Below are 26,544 nucleotides of genomic sequence, written 5' to 3'. Positions count from 1 at the left end.
TTCTGACAGGTTATGATTGCCAAGACACCCGGAGCAGAGATGAGAAACAAACATATAACAAGGAAACAGGGTCAGCAGGGGCTTCAGTGTGTAGGCACAGCTGCAACCAGAGCTTCAGTCTTGGTGCAAAAATAGTGTCTTTGAGGTGCAAACTCAAGGGCTGGAGCCATTTACCAGTGGAGACCCATCAGGCATAGGCTGGGGTGAGCTGCCTGTGCAAGTACAAGTCACATCTACACCATACATTTAAAACACATTTAAAGTGCATTTGGCCTTCCACAATCCTGAGAACTGTAGTTTGTTCAGGGTGGTGGGAATTGGAGGGGTAAACTATAGTTCCCAAGATTCCTTAGGAGAAGTCATGTGCTGTGAATGCATAGGGTAGGTGTGGCAGTAACTACTGGTCAGGGATTCTAAATTTTAAGGGAAGAAATCTAGGGTACAAATGAAATGATAAATGCAATTCAGATGCTTAAAGTGCTTTACAGTCATTACCTAGTTGGAGTATTTGCAACAGCTCTGTTGGAAACCAATGTGGTGTCATTGTTAAAGAGTGTCCAATCAGGACCTGGGAGGCCAGGATTCAAATTCTCCCGCTGGGCCACGAAATTCCCTCTCAGCCTAACCTACCTCACAGGGTTGTTGTGAGGATAAAATGGGGAGGAAGACAATTACATGCACCTTGGAGGAATGGAAGAAAGAAGAATGATCCCCCATGCTGCAGGTGGAGGGGCAGGGAGGTGAGTGAGTGAAAGTGAGAGACTTCGCAAAGGCCATCTAGTGACTTCATAGCATATTTGAACTGGGACGCCCTGATCTGCAACTCCATCTCTTAGCCATTATGCTTCGCACAGCCCTGTGATGTTTGTGGCAAAACTATAATTGGCGCTGGGAGTGTCTTGCTGCTGAAAGCAAGGGTGAGGCTAGCCCTGTTTAAATGCTAATTGTGGCGGTTAAGGTCATTTGTTAATGGTACACGAATGTAGCTTGAAGAAGGAAGGGCCGAGTGGGACTTGTGCCTCTCGCGCTCTCCCTCTGTCTCTCTGGGTGTTGACTTTTCTGAGAATGATCCATTGGCCATAAAATAAAAAAGTTGCCATGCCATGGTTTATATTGTTTGGGGCACGGGGAGTATGTTAACATTTCCGTCAGTAAATGATGTAGAAAGTAGGTCAGAGAGGCCCCTAACTATAACCAGACTCTTTCAGAGGAACTGCACTGCTGCTGCACCCAGCTGGTTCTTTCACTTTAATTTCCAGCATAGCATTTCTGTCCCTCCTGTTGGAGGAAAGAGACAATCCTTTTAAAAAAGAAAAGAAAAGAAAAAGAGTCAAAGGCAGCGTGGTAGAAAATGGTGCTTCTCATGGTGCTCATTTCTTTATTGCCATCTTTAGCTGAAACAATTTTGCAGGGTTGTTGCTTTTTGAAAAAGCACTGTGAAAATCTGAGAACAGAGACAGACAACTGTTTTTAAGAATGCAGAGAAAGTGGTTGGCAGATGGCTCCGCTTCCTGTATTTTTGTTTGCCTACTGGTCAAAAAAGGGACGCGGGTGGCGCTGTGGGTAAAACCTCAGTGCCTAGGACTTGCCGATCGTATGATCGGCGGTTCAAATCCCTGCGGCGGGGTGAGCTCCCGTCGCTCGGTCCCAGCTCCTGCCCACCTAGCAGTTCGAAAGCACCCTTAAGTGCAAGTAGATAAATAGGTACCGTTTTATAGCGGGAAGGTAAACGGCGCTTCCGTGCGCTGCACTGGGGCTGGCTCGCCATTGCAGCTTCGTCACACTGGCCACATGACCCGGAAGTGTCTTCGGACAGCGCTGGCTCCCGGCCTCTTAAGTGAGATGGGTGCACAACCCTAGAGTCGGACATGACTGGCCCGTATGGGCAGGGGTTCTGTAGGTTTTAAAACAAGAAAAACCTGCAAAGCCTGTTTTCCAGAGATAAAACTGTAATGGTACTATGTACATTAGGAGCACTGACCTCTTCTTCCAAGCTACCTACAAATCTCAGGTGGGGAGAAAAAACACCCTGTCATCTGTTTCCAAACATAGTGGGAAACTGGTTTGGATGGTTGAAAAAGAGTCAGACTGTGGGCATCAAGGAGTCTGTCATATCACCTTCACCCCTCTGAAAAAGCACCCAGCCCTTCACTTCTGCAGAGTTCCCAGAATGGAGGGGTAATTATCGTAAATACTAGTCCTCTGTGATGTGACCATGTCTCCAGGCTGTCCATTTGTACTGAGTGTGTCCATTTCAAGTGCATTTTTGTGTTTAAATCAATGTAAAGTCATTTAAAGCAAACCTCTCTCCTGTACCACTAGGAGACAGAGCCATAGGATTGGGGCTGGGAAGGGGGTCTCTGCATTCCCCTTGAGCAGAAGATGGCCCAGACTGTAACTCTCCTGAAAGAAGTAGAAAGAGGTGCATTTTGATCCATTTCAGCAGAGCAGTTGCTCACAGTCTTGTTTATTTGGAATCAAATGTAGGACACACATGCACTGCAGGCAACCTTTGCTTCTTTCTGGTTTTGATTTAGTTTGGGTGGATCCAGTTGCTTAGGTGCTGCTTTCCTTCTGTTCACTGCAGAGCTGCCTTCCTGAAAGAGGAACCCTGTGTTTCCCCAGCATTTCTTTTATAGTTACCCCAGAACTTTCAATCATTTAACTTGGGCACATTCAGCTTTATGTGTGTGGCAATAAAACAACAAAACAAAACAGGGGAGGGGTTCCAGGGGAAATGACAGTTGGCAATCCCAGCTGCCACTGAACACGATTTTGGTTTTAGGCACAATCTGTGGAACATGACCCCCACCCAAATTGCTGGCTTACAGAGCCATCCCTCTGTGCTTCTGCATGAGTCACCAGTCACTTCCAGGCAACCTGTTTACTGAGCATTCATCCTGATTATATTTACACATAACTTGTGGAGAGGTTTGACGCTATCAGCCATTTATTGTGCATTTATTCTCATTTGTTTGCAGGGAGGTTAAACAACGTTGCCTCAAGCACCCCACAATTTCAGGTGCACTCACTGTCACTTTCTTTAGCCAGAAAAAAACAAAGTCTGATGGTGTGGGAGCAGGTTTGTTTTGTCCCACTGAGAGCTGCGTGTGCAAAGCAACAGGCAGGGCAGCAATGACATGGGGGAAGCAGTGTCTCTGTTGCATCCCACTTTGATGTGTGATGTGTGACTTCAGTCTCCAGGACAGATTGAGATGGATACTACCTGCCCATTTGGGGTGACAATGCTGCCTCCCTTACCTGCCTCCTGGTGTACATAGATTCTGCATGTGGCCAAGAGAAGGGAGGGGAACATACTAAAAAAGGTAAAGGTACCCCTGACCGTTAGGACATACTAAGGGCAAACCTTTATTGCTCCTCTGAGAAAACAGGTGGCTTTCTTCTTGAACTTCCATGCAGATTCTTGAACATCCTCAAGGACCACATACAGTCCCTGAGTCACAGTTTGGTCCTTCCATTAGACCAGCCTTGTTGCCTTTCAGATGTTGCTGGGCTGCAGCTCACTTCATCCCTGAGCATTAGCCATGCTGACCAGGGCAGATGGGAGCTGTACTCCAAAACATCTGGAGGTACCATGTTGGGGAAAGCTGAATTAGACCATGGAGGTGGAGGCCTACAAATAGATTTCTATTTGTTGAGGAAAGGGAGTCTTTTAGGAGTCTGCAGAAGAGGGAAATTTTACCTGGTGTATCCCTTAGAAAGGCAGATCCTGTATTTGCAGCCAGCATTCTCTTTTGTGGACCCAGTTGCTTCTCATCTGCTGGCTTGAGCCAGGACGATCTCTTCCAGTCAATGGGGACGTTGAAGGAGACACTGAAGAGAAAAGCCCATGTGCATCCTTGCAGAGGGAGTCAATGGGTTTCTTTCTTTCTGTGCTGTTCCTTCTTTGGAAAAGGGAAGTGCAATCCAGTGGCCAGGGAAACCTCATGCAATTCTGTTTGTTAGAAATGCAGTTCCTGGTCTTTTAGAAGAAGCTGAGTTGAAGCTGGTCTATGTGTCACATCCCTCTTGAGCAAGAAGCTGGAAACTGCCTTTGCCTGATGGCTTCTCCACTTTGTCACCATAAAGGGTGGCTTGGTGGATCATCACATGGTTCATTGGTGTCTCAAGTATGGGAAACCTCCACATCAGGCAGTAGAGCCACAAGAAAGACCATAATTCAGTGGTAGAGCGTATGACGGTGAATGAGTGTCCATATTATAGCAAGTGCTACTCTGGAACTGACTGAGCTATTCCTACAATTGCAGAATGTAGCCTCGAATATCTGTAAAGCCATGCAAGCCACACCTTTATTCTAAGCAACTGTTGGGGGGCAGGAGTTTCCTACCTCCTTCGCACCTGGGTCATCTATACCATGTTCACTCTGAGTGACCTTGTGGCACTTGCTAGGACCTTAGCATCTTGGGACTTCTTTTTCAGTTTCACATGAATGAATTCTCTTGATTTGTACAACACATTTCCCCCACTTCCATGATAGTCATGCTCCCTGGTATATATTTTCTTGTAATGATAATCCAATTAAGCTACCTTTTTTGTGTCTTGTTTTTGTCTTGTGGGTATAAATAGCCGCATGAGAGCGGCTTGTGCTAATTTTATGCCTCTTCCCTTGCTGACGTAGTTTTTGGTTTTGGTTTTGATGAGCTGGGTCATATCAAATGTCAGAGAGACAGCCACTTGAAAGGAAGTGTAGCTCATAACTGAGTCCCCTGGAGACCAGGCGCAGGAAATGACAGCAATGAAATGAAACACCTCCAGCCTCACTCTCATCTGGATACATGACAGTCTTGTAAATAAACTCAACAAAGGTACCAACCAGCCTACAAACAAAAAAACGGGGGGGGGGGGAGTGGCTCCTGCAGGCAGTTCACTGCATTTCTATGCTGGATATAGAAGAAGGGGTTTATCTCTTCTAGCATCCTGATTAGTTTCTGTGTGGAGTGCAGGGGAGGTAAGGAGTCATCTGTTCCTGCTCCTCTAGTCCTCCCACTAACCTGCATGGAATTTCTGGTTGCTTACCACTTCCAGGCTAGTGCTTAAATGCAAGGTTGGCAGTGATCCAGCAGGACTCTTCTCATGTACTTAAATTTTGAAAGTTTCCTCCGACTACAATAGTTTCCTTTTGCTGATGTTTTCTCTCTAGCAACCGGAGTCTGGAACAGGAGATAAAATCCAGCTATACCTGACTCTGAAGAGAAACTCTTCGCTCAACAATCTTACCTGAAATGGAAACATTTGAACTGGGGTAATAACCATTAAATTGCCAGTACCAAGTAGGGTGGGCAGATGCAAGAAGCAGACAGGGATTTAATAGCTGACAAACTACATCTGCTAAAAATCCTTTCTCTTATGCCACTCTTACAAGCACATGAGTCCTCTCCTCTTTTGCATGTTTGCACCCAGATTTGGCCATTGAGGTTCATTACCTTGAGTAGGTAGGGTTGCCAGAGAGACTACACTGGTGTCTTTTCCATTATTCTGTGATATACTAAATGTGGATGCTAATTCCCACCAGCCCAACCCAGCATGGCAAATGGTCTGGGATAATGGGACTTGTAGACCAGCAACATCTGGAGGACACCACATGAGCTTTCCCTGGCATATACCTTTGAAAGAGCAGAGGAAATGGAAGATAACCACCCAGTTTCTCCATCCACCCCTGTCCTGCCCCATCCTCTGTACATTACTTTTGCCAATAGGGAAGGAGCAATACAAAAGCTCTAGTAGAGGAACAGGGCTGGAGAAGCTATTGCTTCAACATGTCTCACTTCCAGAAGAATTTAGCAAAACTGTTTTGCAAGGTGTCTGTGTTGAGCTGGCAGTTCTATGAGTGATGAGATGTTCATATTTGAACAATGATCCAGCTCTATTGATAACCCTTTTCGGTAAGGGAGTTGACCTTTCACCTGCTAAGATGGGGATCTAGCCCTCAAGGGACCTTTTACGTATCTCTTGCCTAGACATAGCCTTTTGCATCACCCTGATGCTGGTTTTGATTCAAATACCTGGAATAACACACATACATAGACACACACACAGCCTCTGTGTTTGAATAGCAGTCCCAGATCTAGCTGAACTAAAACAATTTTGTTTGCCAATGAAGTGGCAAACTCATCACATAAGGCAGGCAGTGACTCAACCGCTGGGTAAAGGCTGGCCGGTTCCTTTATTGAGATGCCAGGTGATGACTCAGCTGCTGGGTAAATTCACTTCTTGGGACTGCTTTACTTTATCACACTTTGTAAATGCAGTGGCATTAAAGAGGACCCATAAGAAAATGCAATTAATGGAGTGTGTGCTAAAAGAATAGTCCCTTTTACTTTATCTAGAGAGCACCAAAGTTTTGTGACAGAATGCACATACTTTCCCTAGGGCTCCGTGAAGTGGAACTGGTGCCTTTTCTCATTTTCTACAGCAGAAGTGAGGAACCTGTGCCCCACCCCCAGCCACTACTGCAGAACTCCAATTCCCATCATTAAGTATCACCAATAGTTGGGGACAAGGGGAGTTGTTGGAGTCAGCATTGTTTTGGCAATGGAGGGTTGCTGTTCCTCAGAAAAACAGATATGCATCATATACACACCTGAGAGTCAGCCTCACTCAACATGATGAGCTTCTTTCTGAGCAAATGTGTATCAGACTGCCATCTCAGAGGCTTGCTTTGGGCAGGCAGAGTGGTTCTGCAGCAGTTTCTTCTTAGCCCTCTGCCTGCATCCTAAAACAGCAAAACTCTGTTTGGTGCTGTTTGGTGAGGAAGGAGAAGATTGATGATGATCATCTGACAGTCACCAGCTTTATTTATTTATTTTCCACAACAGTTCCTCAATAGAGGCAGTTCTGCTGGAGCAGGAAGAACCTGGGATTTCAGAAGTGCACCTTTAAAAGTTCATAGCCAGCTTTAAAGTGCCCTCCACTACTGGTCCCTTGGTTGTGGGTGGACATATTTTTGGATGCTTGCACAGGTGTCAGAAATGCTAGTTATGGCACTGGTAGTAAGAGAGAACTGGAGGCCAAGGGTGTGGCTTGCAGCATGCAGAGTATTGGGCAGGGTAGGAGATGGAGAAGAGGGGCTGCCTAGCTAAACACCTTCTTCCAGTGATACCAAACACATGAAACTTTCAAGTTTTCACTGTGCCAACCATGAGGGCTGTAAACTTACTGAAAGAAGGAAAGAGACTTTATCAAGAATCTGGGACCGGTAAAAATGTACCGTATATACAGTGTTACCTTCTGGCAACCAAAGCCAACATTTCTGGCTCACAAGCCCGCAGCTCCCCTCACGCTGTTTAAGAATGGGTTTAGTGAGTAAAGTCAGAGCTGTAGTTCCTCCATTCTCCAATAAACAGGATTTTAAAAAAATAAATAAAAATGGTGTAGGGGCATTATGGAATAGAGAATAACATTTATTGTGTTCGTCCATCAACCGTAGTAGAAGTTTACTCAGGGAGCTCCAAAGGGTAAAGAGAAGTATTGCTACCATTCCACCCATAAAACTGTCCATTCCGCCACAGCCTCTGTGTCAAAAGGCACCACACATTGATTCCTTTCTCTCTCTCTTTAATGTACTGTCTATTTATTTTAGTTATATACTGCCCTTTGTCAAAAGAACTCAGAGCAGTTCACAAGATAAAAACATGAGATAAAAGCACAAATAGTTAAAACAGAAACAACAAAAGAATACCCCCAAACTTATTTAAAATGCTGTAGAATATCAATAATTACTCTTTCCCCTTCCTGGGTACATAACACAGTAATCTCTCTTTCTTAATGCTCAGAATCATACTTTGATTAAGCATAGACTGATCTCTCACAAAGATATCTCGATCCATTTAGGTGTTGTAGTTTTTAAAAAAGAACAACAACAACTTGGGATGACAACTTGGGTAACTTTATTACCTTTTGGTAATAAAGGAATGAGAAATGTGAATTAACAATGGGATACTAAGGAAACAGCCCTTCTCCCCCCCCCCAATGCTGTGCTTGTTCTCATCTCTTCAAGGCTGCCTTCCTAAGCATAAAGTGGAAGTAAATGCCATTAAAAACAAGTTTACACAGTTTATGCACAGTTACCTATTACTAAGCCCTATGGAATTTAGCAGGACTTACTTCTGAGTAAGTGTGCTATCAGTCACATTTAATTTACATTGAAAACAATGGGATTTAAATCATTATTAATCATTTGACTGGGACCCATGTCTGCCCCTTGAATTCAGTGGGGCACCTCATTCGGTCTCCCCCTCCCCAGGTAAGCAGAGTGTGGCTCAGACTTGCATGTTTCCTTTCCTTGGAATGTGTGGGGAAAGGTAAATGACTTCTGTCAGTCTTGACCCTCCAGGTGTTTCAACTGCAGCTCACATTAACCCGTATACCGGTACTTTGTTAAAGCAGTGCCCGTTTTGTGTTTGTTTGGTTTTTTTTAAAAAAAATCTTTTTATTTTAAACAAGGGAATAGAAACAACACAGGTATTGTAAAAAGTTTATGACATTTACGGGGGGGGGGGGGAGGCTAAATGCAGACTTACATAACCAAAGAAATAACTTTAGTTCTACTTGAGGGAGAAAGATGGGGGGGGGGGGGAGGATAAACATGCCATACACAAAACGAAGGCTAAAGCAAGTCTGTGAGGGCACCAAGTTGGGAGTATGTATTTATTATTATTATTATACTGCCCTATACCCAGAGGTCTCAGGGAGATTTACAGAATAAAATCAGAATATAAAACCACAAAATACATGATCAAAATAAAAACAACCCAACTATAACCCAATATTCTTCACTGACTCCTCATTCCCTGGCAGGGAGGGGTATTCTTTTGTCATTCACATCAGGTAGCCAAATGTCTTGGGCTGGCTTGGGTTGCCATGTGTCCTCTTTTTCCAAGACATGTCCTCTTTTTCGTGGATAGAGTTGTCATAGGAATCCATAGTTAAATGTAAAGGTAAAGGTAAAGGGACCCCTGACCGTTAGGTCCAGTCATGACCGACTCTGGGGTTGCGGCGCTCATCTCGCTTTATTGGCAGAGGGAGCCGTTGTACAGCATGTGGCCAGCATGACTAAGCCGCTTCTGGCAAACCAGAGCAGGGCACGGAAATGCCGTTTACCTTCCCGCTGGAGCGGTACCTATTTATCTACTTGCACTTGACGTGCTTTCGAACTGCTAGGTTGGCAGGAGCAGGGACCAAGCAACGGGAGCTCACCCCGTCGCAGGGGATTCAAACCATAGAAGTCAGCAAATGTGTCCTATTTTTTGCTCTTCAGAATATGGCAACCCTAAATTAAATTAAATTAAATTCAGTTTGAGGTGGGTGTGGGAATCAGTGTGTCCCTTTGGGTTGTATAGTATCGAGTCATATCATATAGTATCAAAATAAATTTTGGGATATACAAACAGATACAGTATCCCTGCCTCTCTCAGGAGCATTGGCTATTCTTCCGCAGTTCTCCTTGACGTGATGTTGTGAACAGGGAACAAACATGAAAGTTCAGAGAGGCTTCTTTATGTTGATGCGTGTTTACATCAAAGGAGACCTAATATGCATGAGATTACCCGGCTAGAGGCAAGTTCACAGCTGTCATTGGGATTGTACGTACTTATGGTGCACATGTCAGAGACTCATATATAATAATATTTTGGGAATGATTCGTGTCCTTATGGAGCTGCTTTCTTTTGTACTTTCTGGATGACCCATGATCGTATTATAAAGTAGTTGGGTTAAATATTATCAGTCAAGGAATCAAGTAGCTTCTTTTCCCCCGTGTATTTCTTCTCAGTAATGAATTCGGTGTGGCTCCAGCAAATTTTTATTCTAAAAGTCCGGCCCAGGACAAGAAAAGCTTTGGAGCCGCTGGCGACGGGGCTCCGCGCCCGAGATCCCGGCACCAGATGGAGCGCTTGAACAGCAAACTTTCCGTCAGCCCGCCTCTTGGCTCCGCTTGCGCCAATCGCGAGCGCCCCTGGCGAACAATGCGGCTCCCCCGCCCCCTCCCGTGTGGTTTCTTTCTTTCTCTTGCGCCCCCCCCCCCCCGTTTCCATCCCGCTGTTCCTTCTTGTTCGCCGGCTCCTCCCCCGCCGCCTTCGCTGCGCTCGCTGCCGTCGGGGGGTGTGAAGAGAGCGGGCGGGGAGACTCGGGGCCGGGCGCAGGTGGATCCGCCCGCGGCTGCCGAGGGATGGAGCGGGCCGGGATCGCCGAGCCCCGCCGCTGAGCTCGACTTTCTCTCCGCCGCGAAGGACAAAAGCAACGCGGGCTTGATGGCCGCGGGAGCAGCCGGCTCGCTGGTCCGCGCGGAGCCGTGGATGTGAGCTCCGCCGGCGGGCTCGACGGGGCTCCCGGTGCGCTCCCTGCCCGAGGGAGGCAGCCGGCGGAAGGAGAGCCCCCCCATGCCCGGACTGCACCCTGCGCTGGGCAGCAGCAGCAGCAGCGCCACTCACGACGCCGATTCTCTTTTCTCCTCCGCAGATGGACTTAAAGGGCGAGCAGCAGACGGCGAGAAGGGCGTGAGCGCCGACGGCGACCGCGGCGCCTCCAGCCAAGGTAAGGCGCGAGCAGCGGCGCGCCGGGGGCGACTCTCCGGCCAGGGCGGGTCGGCCGACTGCGCCCTGAGGGCGGAGGTGTGCCGGCTGCCGGCGCGGCTGCGCTTGCGAAGGGCGCAAAGGGAGACGGCGGTTTGCCGGGGATGCGCGGCAGAGAGGGAAAGGAGGGAGAAGGCGAGGCCCGCAGAAGCTATTTTTTGCATCTCCCCCCCCCCCCCCGCGTGACTCGGCCTGTGTGTGTGTGACAAGGCGAGGGACTTGGCCGGACCGCCCGCGAGAAAGAGAAAGGGGAGGCGGAGGCTTGACTTTCCTTTCTCTTTCTCCGCCGACGGGAGGCGGAGAGGCCGCGTGCTGTACCGAGGGCAAGGTTTGTTGAGAGCCCGGGGCTGCAGTCGCAATGACGCGTGGACTTCGAGGGAAGACTCTCACAAGTTACTGGGGCTTCCAATGAACGCCAGGTCAGACTGCCCGTGTTCTCGTGGCTTCCTGGTGGTTCATCTCTTTCCCCAACCTCCGCCCCCCCCCTTTAAGGCGCGCGATGTTGCCCGGAGTGTCATTGCGCCCCGTTACATGTTCTTTGGGTGCATGGCTTTGACGTTGTTCATTGCGGCTTGGCTCACTGGCGTGAGTTATCTAGATCCTTTTGCTTCCTCCCAATCCTCCTTCCCCAGTAATTTGGTATATAGAATCGTAGAGCTGGAAAGGACCACAAGGGTTTATCTAGTCCAACCTCCTGCAATGCAGGAATCTTTGGTTCATTGTGGGGCTCAAGCCCATAACCCTGAGATTAAGTGTGGCATACAGCAGATGGTATTTTTAAAAATGTGTCTTGTGTTTTCAAAACGGTTTATATATATATTGCTTGATTGCAAATCTCTCTCCTCGCCCCATTGCATTTATCTACCTGTGGACACAGACTAGTTTTGCCTAAGTTGTTCTCAGCATCCTGCTTTTCAATTTATCTGAAATCTGCAGCTTAAACTGGGACATGGTGTGGCCTTTACACTTGGGAAAGGGTTGTACAGCTCAGTGGTGGAGTATCTGCTTTGCATGCAGGCTCAATCCCTGGCGTCTCCAGGTAGGGCTGGGAATATCCCCTGCCTGAAACCCTGCAGAGTTGCTGTCAGTCAGCATGGACAATATTAGTTAGATGGACTTGGTATGAGGCAGTTTCCTAGGTTCTTGGGGCCTTGGGGGCTTTTAAGGGCCAGGCCCCAGGTCTGCATGAAGACCTGGCGATCTATTCCTGGTTCCCACGAGGGAGCAGTGCTGCTTTGGCTGAAGCAATGGGTGGCACTAGTTGGCCTTTGGATGAGTTCCAGCTTGCTCAACACATTTAATAAAGTGTAGCTTTAAAGCCTCTGCACACCCACACACAGCCCAAGTTAGAAATGTCTCTGAGAAGCTCTGGATGTAAAGAGATGGTTCATGATGCGCTGGTGGTGCTCCTTTCATCCTCATTCACCATCCTTTTGGAGGTAAGAATCACTTGGGGACTTTCCATTGTGCTCACAACAGGTCAAAGCAGCACAGCTTAGCTGTCTTTGCAGTCTTGAGGTGTCTGTCTGTCTGATTGTGTCTCAGGTCTTATCCATAGTTAACTTTTGCCACACACTTTCTGAGCACAGGTCTGTGGTTTCCCAGTCCACACTGGAGCACTCTTCTTTTCGCCCCGGAGCTTTTGCCATGATAACTCACTCTTTAAAGCTGAAGGGCAACAAACAGCAATTCGAGTTTTCTGTGAATTGCAATTTGGTGCGATGCAGCGGTGAAGAGTGGATTTTTGTGGGGAAAGCTTCAGAGCCAAAATAGAGCACTCGGACCCAGAACTTGAAAGTGCAGGCTGTGCCTAGAAAGTGCAGAGGCAAAAGGTAAGTGTTGATAAGCTCACGGTCTTGTCCCTATACTTGATCTTATGACTTGGTGCAGATGAAATGTCAACATACTTCAGGCTTTGGTAGTTAGTATGCACCCACCTCTGAATGTGATACTTTGTTAGGTTGTTGTCATGGGCACCTGAGTGCAATCTGTTTGAAGTTTGTGAAATGGTCAGGAACAAGAGTCCTCAAAATGTGAGGAGGACCTCTCTTTCGGGATGTTAACAATTTGAGGGAGTGTGGTTGAGCAACGGACCTGGTGACGTTCAATGGGCATGAGAACCTTTTTCTCATGTTATTTGCATTGTAGGGCAGGAATGAAGGAAAGTTTGACCCTCCAGATTCTGGCAGATTCCAGCTCCCATCATCCTCAATCATTGGCTGGGGCTGATAGGTATTGGGGATTCAGCAACACCTGGAGGCCTGCAGGTTCTCCCTCTGTGCTGTGGGGTTGAGTGTAACTGCACCATTGGTGCTGTCTCTTGATGTTTGTATGTTCAATATGGACAAAAGGGGTGGATAGTTGTGAGCAGCGGCTCATAGGAAATTACTATATCATGAGGTAAACCATTGGCCCATCTAGCAACTGTATTGTCTACCTTCACTGATGGGCAGGTACTTGGAGATGCCAGAGTCTGAACCTGGGGTTTTCTGCATGCAAAGCAGATTCTCCACCATGGAGCTGTGGTTCCATGTTAAGAACATGACTACTGTTGTGTAGGTGGTCCATGCAGTCGTGACCTCTGAATGAGTGGGGTCTTCAGTTATTTGCAGCATCCGTAGATGAGCAGTTGCTCATGCATAGCCACCCTTTTGCTGAATGTGCAGCCCTCATAGGAACATAACAAAAGCGTGGCTCGGTCAAGCCAATGGTCCATCTAGCCCAGCATTCTCTTCTCACAGCGGCCAACCAGATGCCATTAGGAAACTCACAAGCAGCACCTGAGTGCAAGAGCAACTCTCCCCTCCGGAGGTTTCCAGCAACTGGTATTCAGAAGCCTTGCTGCCTACAGCCAAGGACAGGCTTATGTGCACAGTCCCATTCTACTTTCTGCGTGTGATCAAGGGCTTAAGGGACTTTGGTTTCTCTCCTTCCAGAGTCAGGACACACACATTTAAAGCTGGTGATCTCTAACGGGGCACCCATGGACACACAAGCCCCCACTGAGGTCTTCTCTGATGCCCACAGGATTCACTTCCCTGCATCTCCCCCCTCCTCTTGAAAGCAGCTTGAATGAAGACATTGTGTTGGAGCCAGTAGAGTAAGTTGTGGTGTGCACTTGGTTGCAGGGTGTGTGCAGTGCACATGGGCTCCAAAAGGTTGGCAGCCCTGGTTCTAAGATATCTACTCTGGAAACTGGGTAGAAGATTTCAAGTACTTCCTGGCTGAGGTTGTACCATTCTGGTGCTTTTAGTGTTTCCATCTGACATGTAGAAGAAAAAAACCAGAAAACGAGAGAGGTTGGAAATCCACTATTTTTCTCTTACATTATCAAACATTTTTAGGGTTTCAGTCCCACCAGATAGGTTTATCCCGGGTGTAGGTGTTGTTGACATCTGTATCACTCTGACTTGTTTATATCTCTTAAGAACTCACGGCTGTAATTTTATACTTAACACTTAACCTGGGAGTAAGCCCCACTGAACACGTGTAAGATTTTGCCTTTAATTTTGGAATGAAGTCAAATTCTAGAGTGTGCGTTTGTGCTTTTCAGAGAAGAAAGAATTCCAGAAGGTGAATTTCTTCCATCTCAGCAGCACTTGGGTGAGATATGCCCCACCTAGTAATATTCTCGCCTCCCCCCCCCCCCGCCACCCTTGATATGCAATTCCTAAAGGTGCAGGATGAGCCCTCTCCCACCTTTCTCACCAAATAAGATTTATGACTCCTCTCTTTTGAGGCCTTGCTCATCTTTGCCTGTTATCTCATCCTGATCTATACCATCCATATTTTGATTCAGGTTACTGGATCTATTTTGTGTTTTCTAGAGTCAGGGACAGACCCATACAGCAGCCTGATGCATGCCACTCAGGAGCGTGAAGAAAGGAAGGGGAATTGTAGTCCAGCAGAACTTGGAGGGCCGCAGGGTCCCTTACCTGCTCTAACAGGTGTGGGTATCTCAACAGGCTTTTGATGAGCAGCATCAGACAAATCCATCTTTTCCACAGAGCTTTTTAAACCCTTCTCATGAGTGGTGGTTGAGCTAGCTAGATACAAAAAGGGGACAGGAGGCTCCTGCACTTTTAATAGTTATTTAGTAGAGGGGATTTTGGCGTGCAACAGTTAAAGGTGCTCCCTGTCCTTTCTTTGCACCATGGCAGGGGTTTTTTTGCAAAGGTCTATGATGTGGAGGGGGAAATGGCTGTGCAATTAAAGTTTTAAGCACCCCAATTCCCTCTCAGCCCTGATTGCAAGGTGAAGCAGCCTTTAGGTTGAGTTCCAACTTGTAGGTCCATCTCAAGTGTTCAAAGGATTTTGTGGTTTTTTTGGTACAGATCTGTTTGTCAACACATACCTTGGTCTTGGATCAGCCCGTGCAGAGGAGAGGGCAGCCGGGTACACTTGCTCTGGGCCTCCGTGTGCTATGCTGACCAGGCAGTCCAACCAGGAGATGGCTGCTTTTTTGTTTGAGTTTATAACTTTATTCCTTGCTAGGCCTCAGACAAGATCTGTGTGCACCTGGTCCTCAGTGTATGGTGGTCCCAACCTCATTTCAGATTTGGAGTGTGTACCCACCCACCCCACTCACACATGAAACAAAGACCACCACAGCCAATCACAAATGACAGCCATGCCCTAGGCCAACCCCAACCTCTTTCACCACCAAAGGAACACAAGTGAACAGCAGAGAACCTGCACAAGCAACGCTGACACCAAACCCCTCATATAGTAAGCAAAATAGAAACATCACCCTACCTCACCCCCACCCATCTTCCCCCCCTCCACCTCTTTCCCCCTATTCTTCCTAATGTCTCAACAAATGAAACTGATTTGTAAAAATGTTACATGGTAAAAATACGAGAAACAGACATTACCTATACTTTTGTAAATCAAGAAAATCTTTAATAAAAATACATTTTAAAAAAGATTTGGGATGTGTATGTGAGTGGTGCAGAAGCTCAGAAATCACTGGTGTTTAATTGTAATGTGTCAAAGCGATGATTGGAGGGCACATGATGTAGCAGTCTTACTGAAGCGAGCCAGGTCTGCGTCTGGTCTGTTGGCCATGCTGGCTGGGACTGATTAGAGTTGGAGTCCAACATTTGGAGGACCTGATCCAATTTGCTAGGGAAACTACTGACTTTGGGGGTGAGGCTGGTACTGGTTAAGGTCCCTTGCAGAGAGAGGCAACTAGATTTTGGCTTAGGAGTGCTGCCCCACGCACTGATCTATTCCATGTGCTCCTGTGGGTGGTGTTTTAGTGCCAGAGTTCCAATGGGGAATTCCACTGCCATGGCGATTCCGTAAGGAAAATGCGTCAGAAGCTCCTGCTCAGTGTTGTGTCTGGTGTCTGTGATTGCCTTGTGGGACTTGCACTACAAGAAGCTCTGAGTCCTGCCTTTGCACATCATTGAGCACATCATTGCTTCAGAAGGAACCTCCGGCGTGTGCACACGTGACGGGACGATGGCAGCCTAAATCTGCTGAATTCCACAAAAGAGGTGCTGAAAATGGATGAAATGGTGGAAAAACACTGCTCAACTTTCCCCTCTGTCATCATTTTATTTTGTGCTTGTATTAATAGCCAGACCTGTGAAATTCATGTACTCTTGTGCTATTTGGGTGGGTGGGGCTGGGGGAACTGGCATACAGCTTTGCTTCTGAGCAACCTCTGCTTTCATCATGGGTACGTTTACATTTTTTGGAAAATGTTCAAGAGGCGTTTGCTGAAGTCTCAAGTGAGAGGAGGGTCAGTCAAAGCTTCTGGCATTCAGAGATTAGTCTCCTCTTTTCGCACTGGGGCGATGGCTTACTATTTATCTGCCTGTATGCCAGATAAGTGGAGGGGGGAGATCTGCCTTGTTTCACAGGGAGCTGCAGCTAATCCGTGCTTCTTGCTCTGTGTCTACCACCCAGCCACACGCCTTCCTCTTCAAATATGCAGCTCAAGTGGTACAGCTGCTCCTGGACTGTACCATTTCAAACTCCTTGTTACCTTTCGGTGGGTGGGAGAGACTATTAAATTCTTCCCTGTATTCAAAAAACAAACATCAAAAACTAGATGGCCTTGCTATACTCATCTGCTTTCCTTACATAGGGTTTCCCTTTCCTCTCCACTGCCCCATGGCAAAGCATTCAGGCATGTGATTTCCCCACCTGCAGTCAAAAGTGGGGACACTTCTTTCTTCCGCCTCAGTGTTGGAAGCTCAGATATGCAAGCCAGGTGCCCCGTGGCTCCTTAAACCAAGGTTACACTTGCCAAAAGAGAATGCCTAGTTGCCATTTTGGGGCAAGACAACGCTAATGTTTTATTTTTCAAATGATGCACTGACTGTGGTAGATTCTCAGTGAAACATCTTCCTAGTTCAGATGACAATCTTGAGCCAGGTTAAAAACTTTGAGAACTTAAAGAAGAAAAAGCACTTGATCCAGGGATGGTCCACATATCCTTTTCTTAATGGTGTCTGCTCCTGCTCTGGCTGCACAGAAAAAGCATTTTGGTTCCTGAAATTCATTCCAATTGTGCAGATAAAATATAACTGATGGAATTCTACATGATGGGGTGTTGGTGTGTAAAAACAGTCAAGATCCAATGATCCCCCAGTTATGCACCTCCTGATGGTTGAGATGTTGTGCCCCATCCTGGTGCCCAGGCATCTTCACTCGGTTGCAAGTGGTGCAAAATATGCCTGGCTAATTTCGAACACTGACCTCAGTTGTAGTTTCGGATCAATTTCACCCTATATTTTCTCTTTTTTCTTTCTTGTTCTCATAATTTGTGAACCTTTGAGCAACCTCAAACAACAGCCCTGTAAACTAAGTCAGAATTATTATCCCTGCCCTTCCTTTTCCAGATGGGGCGGGGGCTGAGACTTAAGAAAGAATGGCTGACATAAAGCCACCCAGTGTTTTCATGGCAAGATTTGCAGCTCAGGCTGTGTATACACTATACATTTAAAGCACGAGCCTTCATGAAAGAATCCTGGGAACTCCACAGAGCTACAGTTCCCAGCCTCCATAACAAACTCCAATTCCCAAAATTCTTAGGGGGAACTCATGTTCTTTAATTATATGCTATACCAGCACTGATTTTTTCCTGTAAGCTGTACACTCAGTTCACTTGGGCCAGTGAGGAGATCCAGCTGTCCTGGCCAGTGCTTTGTGTGAAACCAAGTATGTGCCCTAAAATGTGGTCCCAACGTCCTGTGCAATGTTCCTCAGCAGGCAGCCTATGTTTAAAGTCTTCTTTGTAGAATGTTTGGAAAAACATTGCTGTCTATAACCCGTGTCCTTTTCATTCCCTTAATCCTTGAACTTGCCATGCTCTGTCAGGCATGAGATCTCCCAACATTGGCAGTCTTTGCCCCAAAGAGACTACAGTGCATACAAAACAGAGGGAAAGGATATATGATTCACCCTCTTCTCTCCCCCCCCCCACAAAACATGACCTGGTTTCAGAATTATGGTGATAGGAACTGGGGTGCAATTGAAAAGGCTGTTTGCTAGTTGAAATAATAATTTTAATAAACTGTAGCCCCAGTGTAGAATCAGAGCTGAAATCATCGCTAGCTGTTTTCTTGTACTTTCAGCATTTTTGCCTCTGCTTCACTGCCAAACTGTTCAGTGGCAAAGATTATTTCATAGCGACCTACCGGTATTTCCAAAAGTTTTCTGCTTTCAAGCCTTGTTCTGCTAAGGGTTAAGGTGCTATTGGTCTGCTCCCACCCCTTTAAGGTGTGCTTGAGAATTTTCCAAGAACCATTAGAAGCCGGGCATCTGGGTTCCAGCAGCTATTTATAGCCTGGATAATAGATCAGAAAGCCACCTGAGCCTGCCAGCTGCCTTTCTGCTGGGTTTTATTTGAATGCTCTTCAGAGGCAACAGAGTGCATAACAAACAGTCACTCCAAAAAAACTCCTGTAGGCAGTTCCTGGTAGAGCAAGTGAGCAGGCTTGGCAAATGGACACTGTAAACCGAGGAAGTGGCTTTGGGAGGCAGCTGGGGAGCTTCTTTCACTGGGCATCTAGAAATACATAATTCCAGATACGGATATTTTGGGGGCGGGGAGGGGGACACACATACATGCAAATATTGGGAATAAATTGAAATATTTTCAGCTTGACACTATAGGCCAGGCTTCTGGGAAAAGAGTCAAAGCTGCCTTTTCACATACACAAATTTCGTGCTTCAGCAGACTTTTGATTCCAAACAGGGGGGGGAAATGTGCATTTCTGGAAATTCTACATGCATGGTGATCCATCTTTGTTTTGATGTTTTAAAACTGGGCCGCTGTCTTAGTCACAGCCCTCCACTGTGTAGACCACCCTGACTGGCCCCCATTCTCCAGGTGGAGTCCCAGCCTCACCAGGGCTGAAAGCTGGAGGACATGCAGATAACCTTTAAACCAGGGGTCAGCAACCTTTTTCAGCCATGAGCCAGTCCACTGTCCCTCAGACCTTGTGGTGGGCTGGACTATATGGGGGGGGGGGAATGAACGAATTCCTATGCCCCACAAATAACCCAGAGATGCATTTTAAATAAAAGGACTCATTCTACTCATGTAAAAACACACTGATTCCCGGACCATCCATGGGCCGGATTGAGAAGGCGATTGGGCCACATCCGGTTCACCGGCCTTAGGTTGCCTACCCCTGCTTTAAGCCTTTTGTGGCAAGAGGCAAAGTCTGCCTGGAGGCTCCTGCCTACTCCCTCTCACCCCCCCGCCTTGTGGGCTACCGTAAGTCAGGCTTGAGGAACCTTAGGCCTGGGAGCTGAATGCGGCCCTCCAGACCTTATAACTCTTCCCAGGTCACACCCTCACAGAGAAGCTAGCCAATTATACAAAGGTAAAAATTCATGTTAGTGGCTTAGCCTACGTCTGCCCCCTGCCCCCCCCCCCCGGTGTGTGACTCTCTGGAGGAGTGCGTCCTTTGGGCTTAGGAAGGTTGGCCATCTCGTTTGGAGCAGCTAGAAAACACAGAGGAAAACATCCGTCCCTTGATTATTGGACTGCTAGTGGGAGGCAAGAGATTGCTTCTAGTAGTTGGGCCGTGGGGCTTCCGGTCCGAGGTTTCTGTGTGTCCTGTGTGCTGGTTCACTGTGCCCCTTCTGATCATGCAGGTCTATCCACTTCCAAGCTGATGGACTTGTGGAATCAGGCCCTAGTCATTGGTGGTGGTTTTCGCCTTTTAGGATTCCTGAAGTCTTGCTGCATGAGATGTGGGATTTGAAATGGTGCATTGAATACTATATCCTGAGAATTCCAGCTTTCAAAGAAGAGCAGTTTTTCTTTCTTTCTTAGCTGAAGAATTCCAAACTGTTGTACTTTCCACACGTACAATCTCCACAGACTGTGTGTGCCTCAGAGAGTGTCTATTCTGTGAAGGCCCTTCTTGAGCCTCTGAGATGCATGTTGCACATGGCCTCCTCCCCACATCCTGTTTCAGCATTCCTCTTTTACGCTCCAAGCGTGCCAGTCCTGGATACATGAAATTTCATGGACGGCATCTATTCTTAGCCCACCAGCTAGTTGAGTAAGTCACGTTGCCCAACAGCAGTCATGAGTTCAAGACTTTTGAGGGTGGGGAAGGGAAGCAAGATAAGAATAACAGCTGTAAACATAGAGAAGGGGGAGAGGAACATGACTGATTCCAGCCCAGATGTTTTAAATTCATGATCATCTAGCTCATTTGACAGGAGAGCTATAAATTACGGGGTTGTGTCTGTATTAACGGAGTCTGTTTGAGAGAGGAATTTTGTAGAGTTCTCTAACTTCTATAGCTGCAACAAGAGGTACTTTAATGCTGGATGCTCTCCCCTCCAGACTCCAAGCAAAGCCTGTTCCCACCTCTGCTCTGACCTTTATTTCTGGCCATTCTGACAGGGTTAAGCAACAAAGAGCATGTCTTTTGTAATAGCCATTGTGACCTAGTGGTTCAATAGGGATGGGGAAACCTGTGTGTGTGTCCACCCTGATATTTTTGGGACTCTGTTGACCCAGACAAGCATGGACAGTGGTCAAAGATGATGGGAGGTGCAGTCAAGAACAATCAGGGTTAGTGTCATGTGGAGGCCTGGGTTCAGCTTTCTTCCTTGGTGGCCGTGGGCCACTCATGTGCTCTCAGCCTAACCAATCTCTTACGGTTGTTGTGAGGATCGGAAGAGAGCCTTGGATGCCCCTCTGAACAACTTGCAGGAAGGCTGGGATACAAAGGCAGCCTATGTACCTAGATCAGTATAGGTGAATGCATGGACCATGCTTGCTTACCCCTTACTGCCATCATCTAAACTGTGGCCTAAAAGGTGGGCTGAGCTGCCCCTCTGTTTTCTGTGTGTTTCGACGTGAGCCCCCACCCCCTTAAACACAAAACATACATAATTCTAGCCAGAGCTTCTGTTGCAATCTAAACCTAGAGCTGCTGCTGGGAAACTGTTCCCCTCCTCCTCCGCTGCCCCCCCTTCTTCTGCCCAAAGGCACAAGCTGCTGATTCCCCCTACCAGCTCCTCGTGACTCTAAATGGGAGGAAAGTGCCTATTACTCTGCAAATGTCTCATCTGTGATTTGGAAAGGGATGATGGAAAAGTGCCAGACCAGCACTCTCTGTGCAGTGACGAAGCTGCATGCTCCGGCACTGGGGGCGGGGGTGTGGCGCGCCACCTGTGGGGATGTGGCGTCCGTCCTGGGGGTGTGGCGTGCCGCCCACTGGGGCGTGGCACCTAGCGCAATGGGGGGTGTACGGCACGTGTCCCGGGGGCGGCCACGGTGGAACCCCCCCTCCCTGACGGTGCCAGGGGCGTGCGCTCCCCCCACCCGCCCCTGTTCCTCCACCAGTGGCTCTGTGGGGATGGTGTGAGCGTGACTTGTCTTTCACCCTCAATTCCTCAGTGTGCAAAATTGGCACATGGGAGAGTGCTTTCTCCAGGTGTCATGGACCCCTGTCAACCCAATGTGGTCAGAGAGCAGGTGATGGGAGCTGGAGTCCCAGGTTAAGGAACAATGTGGAGCTGGGCAGTGCAGGCTCAAATCCTCTTTCCAGCATGGAACAGATGTGGTAGCCTTGTCAATCATTGTGGATCTTCCAAATCTGCTAATAATCCTCCAAGCAACTCCTGGGCTGCATGTGGCAGAGTTTGCCATGTGGATTTTTTATTAGCTGACCCAGAATGTCAAGTTGGTTGGTTTTGTTTGTTTGTTTTTTGCTGTGTGGTGAAACTGGTCCTCAGTAACGGTCCCTGGGACAGTTAGGGCTTGCATAACAAGTGCACACCTCTTAGCTTGCTCCCAGTGTCAGCACACCTGATGTATATGCAAAGGTGAGCATGAGTGACAAGGCTCCAGCCCAGCCTTTGTGCCTTTCTGTCGAGCGAGTGGCTTCTGTCCCAGCTGTGTGGGTGATGCAAATCTCTCCTTTGCTGCAATCGGATGAGGCGAGTGATAATGGCTTAGTGTGTGGAAGAGGAAGGGCAGGTTCCAGGGTGGAACCTGGGGGATGCTATCTCCCCACCCACGTCGAGACATTTGCCACCTGTGCTGATCTCCTCCCACAGTTGTGACAGGTCCATGCTGTGTGGGAACTTCTTTTTTTAGGTCTTTTGCTGTTTGCCTGTTGTTTTGCAGCCTGCCAGGGCAAGCTTCCCCACCCCCACCCCCACCTGCACCTTCTCCTTATGCACCCAAAGAGTGCATGAGAGCAAAGCAAGGCTAGAGGGAGGAGGACAACACAGGCATTGCTAGCTTCTCTTCAAAGATGAAGAAATGGCAAATTCTGTGCAGAGTTGCCAGGAGTGTGTTGCAATCTCAGGTCACATAGTGCATAAACTACGCATAAATGCCAGGGACTCTTACTACCTTCTTATTTCTGCTTGGATATAAGGCCCTAGAACTGGGCACGATCCAGACAAAAGTTAAGAACTGAAGTCCACTTGCAGAAGAGTCTGCCTTATACTTGCCTACTGTTATCTACACTGATTAGCAATGGCTCTCTGGGATTTCAGAGCAGAGGTCTTTCTTTCCCATCATTTTGTACCAGATCTTTCCAACTAGAGATGCTCAGGATTCAACCTGCTCTGGTTTGTCCCTGATATTCAGCAGGTGCTTCCCTTTGGAAATCAATAGCACTTTTTAAAAGGGGCCATGTTTGGGCTAGACTGCTGCCACTGTTAACTGTTAACAATTCCTGTTTTGTCCTTGTGTTGCAGTGTTTTTTTAATCTCAGGTGTAAGAGGCTTGTGAGGGAAGCAAATAACCAGGCAATAGGTTTTTGCCTCTTCTCTTGATCACACTCTGCCCAGCTGTAGCAATGCCAGCTCCTGAATGGGAACTCCATGCATGTGATTTTACAGTTCTGCAACCACATCACAGTCTTTTTCTGAATGCCAGCTCCCATGCCACAGGTTCTCTCTTTTGTGCCTTCTAGCTGTACATGTGTAGAGAGCAAGAGAGCCTTTGGTTATCTCCAGGGATAGGATACTTAAAGATTTCTTTATCGCATCTAGCACAGAGCTTTCCAAACTGTGTGTCGCGACAGTGTGTAGGTGTGTCGAGCGAATGCTCCCTACGCCTCCCAGGGCTGGAAAGGGGTTAGTTTAACCTCCAGTTTGCTAGTAAAACTGAATTACTGTGTTGCGAAATGATGCATGTCTAAAAAGTGTGTCACCAACATGAAAAGTTTGGAAAGCTCTGATCTAGCAATTACATTTGAGATCGCTGCTGGTTGACTCATTGTGTATAGTCATAGACTTCAACATTTTCAGACCGGGACCCACCTTTTAACCCCAATGTACATTTAAAGGTAAAGGGACCCCTGACCATTAGGTCCAGTCGTTCCCGACTCTGGGGTTGCAGCACTCATCTTGCTTTATTGGCCGAGGGAGCCGGCGTACAGCTTCCGGGTCATGTGGCCAGCATGACGAAGCCGCTTCTGGCGAACCAGAGCAGCACACGGAAATGCTGTTTACCTTCCCGCTGGAGTGGTACCTATTTATCTACGTGCACTTTGATGTGCTTTCAAACTGCTAGGTTGGCAGGAGCAGGGACCGAGCAACGGGAGCTCACCCCGTCGCGGGGATTCGAACCACCGACCTTCTGATTGGCAAGTCCTGGGCTCTGTGGTTTAACCCACAGCGCCACCCACGTCCCGTACATTTGGGGACCCATTTATTTTTACCATATATTTGTATAGTGGTAGTTTTTTGTTGTGACCCACCTTAGATCAGGCTGCGACCCATCAGTGTAGGGATGAGGAAATGGTGGCTCTTTGGGTGTTGTTGGGACTACAACTCCCATCACTCCTTGCCATTGGCCATGCTAGCTAGGGCTGATGGGAACTGTAGTCCAATAGCACCTGGAGAGCGATAGGTTCTGCCCATCCCTTTAGTAGTGGGCTCTGACCCATCAGTTGAAGACCAGTGCTGCCTAAGTATCACAGGTAGGGTGTCAGCTGCAGTTTCTGCAAGTGCAGGATTTGGTTCTAGATGCAGGAGAAGGCAGGAAGATGGAGAACAAGTTCTGTGATGAATAGTTGAAGAAGGGGAGACTTGTGATGTGACAGCATTCTTCAGATACCGGAAGGTACAAGGAGTTGTTTTCTGCTTCCTTGGAGGCAGAAGTAGATAAGTTATTTTATCGTTGCCTATTACAGTGGTACTTCAGTTTTCGAACATCTTAGTTCCCAAACAACAACGCTGCAAACCCGGAAGTAGGTGTTCGAACTTTGCCTCGGAAGCCAAACGTGCTCCTGAGCTTCCATTTTCACTGCTGCACAGCTCATTTGAATCCCCCACATAGTAATTAAGGCTTTTTTCATCCCGTTTTACCCTTGCGTGGCAAATTTAAGTCCCCCCCCCATCGTAATTAAAGCCTTCCATTTCTGACTGCAGTGTTCTGAGGTGATATTTGGTGCTTTTGTTTTTGCTATTTTTTGTGTTTTTGTTTGTGGGGCTTTTTCATTTTTGTGACTGTGGCTTGTTTTTTCTTTTGTGATTGATTGATTGATTGATTGATTGAGTGACTGCGGAAATGGATAAAAGCCCCCCATCCAAACAATGACCATCATCAGTGCAGGTAAGAATTTTTTTAATTATTATTTTTATCATCTACAATACTATCTTATTTATGTTATAGTACAGAACATTGATTATTGCTTTCATTTTATGGATCAATGATCTTGTTAGATAGTAAAATTCATGTTAAATTGCTGTTTTGGGGGTTGTTTTTAAAAGTCTGGAATGGATTAATCCGTTTTTAATTACTTTCTATGGGAAAGTGCACTTTGGTTTTGGAACGCTTTGGTTTTGGAACAGACTTCCAGAACGGCTTAAGTTTAAGAAGCAAGGTACCACTGTATTGCATTCCTACCACATTTTTCCCTCCAAGGACCTGAAGGTGGCAGACATAGTCTCTCCTCTCACTCCATTTTATCTGTACAACAACCCTGTGAGATAGATTATGTGGGACTGCCTCTGAAAATGATTTGGAAATTTCAGCTGGTGGAGAATTTGGTGACTAGGTTGCTCACTGGGGCAAGATGGTTTGAGCATACTACACCAATCCTGACCCAACTGCACTGGCTTCTAGTTGGTTCCTGGGCCCAATTCAAAGTGCTGGTATTGACCCATAAAGCCTTGAATGGCTCAGGACTTCAGTACCTCAAGGACTGCCTTTCCCTATATGAACGCAGATCCTGTGACCAGCCTCTTCTTTGTGTGCTTCCCCCACAAGAAGGGGGCAACAATAGAATGGGCGTTTTCTGCAGTGGATCCCCAGCTGTGGAATGCTGTGCCCAGGGAGGTTCAGCTAGTGCCTTCGTTACGTATCTTTAGGCACCAGGCAAACCCATCCTTCTCCCAGGCCTTTGGCTAATTAAACAATATATGGCCTTTAAAACTGTTGGGGTTATTGGTTTTTGGTTTTTTGTTTTGGTTTTGTTATAGTATTATTTTTGTGCTTTTATATTGTAAGCTGCCCTGTGATCCTTGGATTGAGGACAGTAAAATAAGTAAGTAAGTAAGTAAGTAAGTAAGTAAGACTGATAGACAATGACTAGCCCACCCAGGGAGCTCCATGCCCTGGCTGGGTGGGGTGAGGACTTGAGCCCTGGTCTTCCAGGTCCTAGGCCCCACCTTCACTATGCAATTAAAACCCTTTTGTACCACTTTAAACAGTCATGGTTTCCCCAAAAAACCCTCCTTGTGATTAGCTGTGCTAGAATAAGTTCTGTAAAACAATTTCTTTTAAAAATGGAATGAATTCATTGTGCTGCATTAGAGAAAAGCAAAGTTTTGCATAATTTCTTCTTGTCGAGAATCCAGCTTTTCCTTGGCACAGAATTGTTAATTGATTGATTTTAGAACAAAGTTTTCACGGTCCAGGCAAGGAGGGTGGTTGTAATCAGTTTGTAGTTTCAATCTTCAAGCTTCAGAAAATTGATTGGGTTTAACCAATAAACCAAAGCTTTGATTAAAGTTTAAAATTTGATCTAGATTGATTGCCATTTATAATGCAAGAGAGAACTGTGAAATTTATGATTCCTGAAGGACGTTTTTTCTGCTTTGCAGAGCACACCTTGAGCCAGATTTTATGAAAAGGAATAATTTAGATTGCTTTTCTTTCTGCTTCAGTCCAAAACCAGCAGATGTGTCTGCCTTTTGCTGATCGTACTTTGAATTATTATTATTATTGTCAAAACAAAAAAAATTTTTTCCTGCCAGTAGCACCTTAAAGACCAACTAAGTTAGTTCTTGGTATGAGCTTTCGTGTGCATGCACACTTCTTCAGATATTGTGATCACCTTCTGCACAATGTACAATAAAGATATCAGAAAACAACAGAAATATTTAAAACAGAAATCATGCAAAATAGACACAGGGCTGGGGAACCTTTAGCCCTCAAAATGTTGTTAGACTTCAGCTTCCATTGGCGCCAGCCCACATGGTCAGTGGTCTGGGTTGATGTAGT

General features: G+C 46.9%; 1 protein-coding gene across 8 annotated transcripts in view; it reads left to right on the top strand.

Annotated features, from left to right (window-relative positions):
* HDAC7 (histone deacetylase 7) overlaps positions 1-26,544 on the top strand; it is a 174,192-nt gene that overhangs the window by 55,104 nt on the left and 92,544 nt on the right. For 2 of the 8 annotated variants that reach the window (XM_083599747.1, XM_083599749.1), the window contains one exon: positions 10,477-10,551. The exons of 2 other annotated variants lie outside the window; for them this stretch is intronic. In XM_083599747.1, the coding sequence (XP_083455873.1) occupies positions 10,477-10,551 (75 nt within the window). Of the gene's footprint in view, positions 1-10,010; positions 10,552-10,885; positions 11,009-11,929; positions 12,029-26,544 lie in introns of those variants that run through there. 4 more of the 8 variants (XM_083599746.1, XR_014544704.1, XM_083599751.1 and 1 more) reach the window with 4 other exon arrangements.

This window comes from Podarcis filfolensis, assembly GCF_964270895.1.
Source record: "Podarcis filfolensis genome assembly, chromosome: 2".
Taxonomy (NCBI): Eukaryota; Metazoa; Chordata; class Lepidosauria; order Squamata; family Lacertidae; genus Podarcis; species Podarcis filfolensis.
Note: the sequence above shows the minus strand (reverse complement) of the source record. Positions and strands in the feature narration are given on the sequence as shown.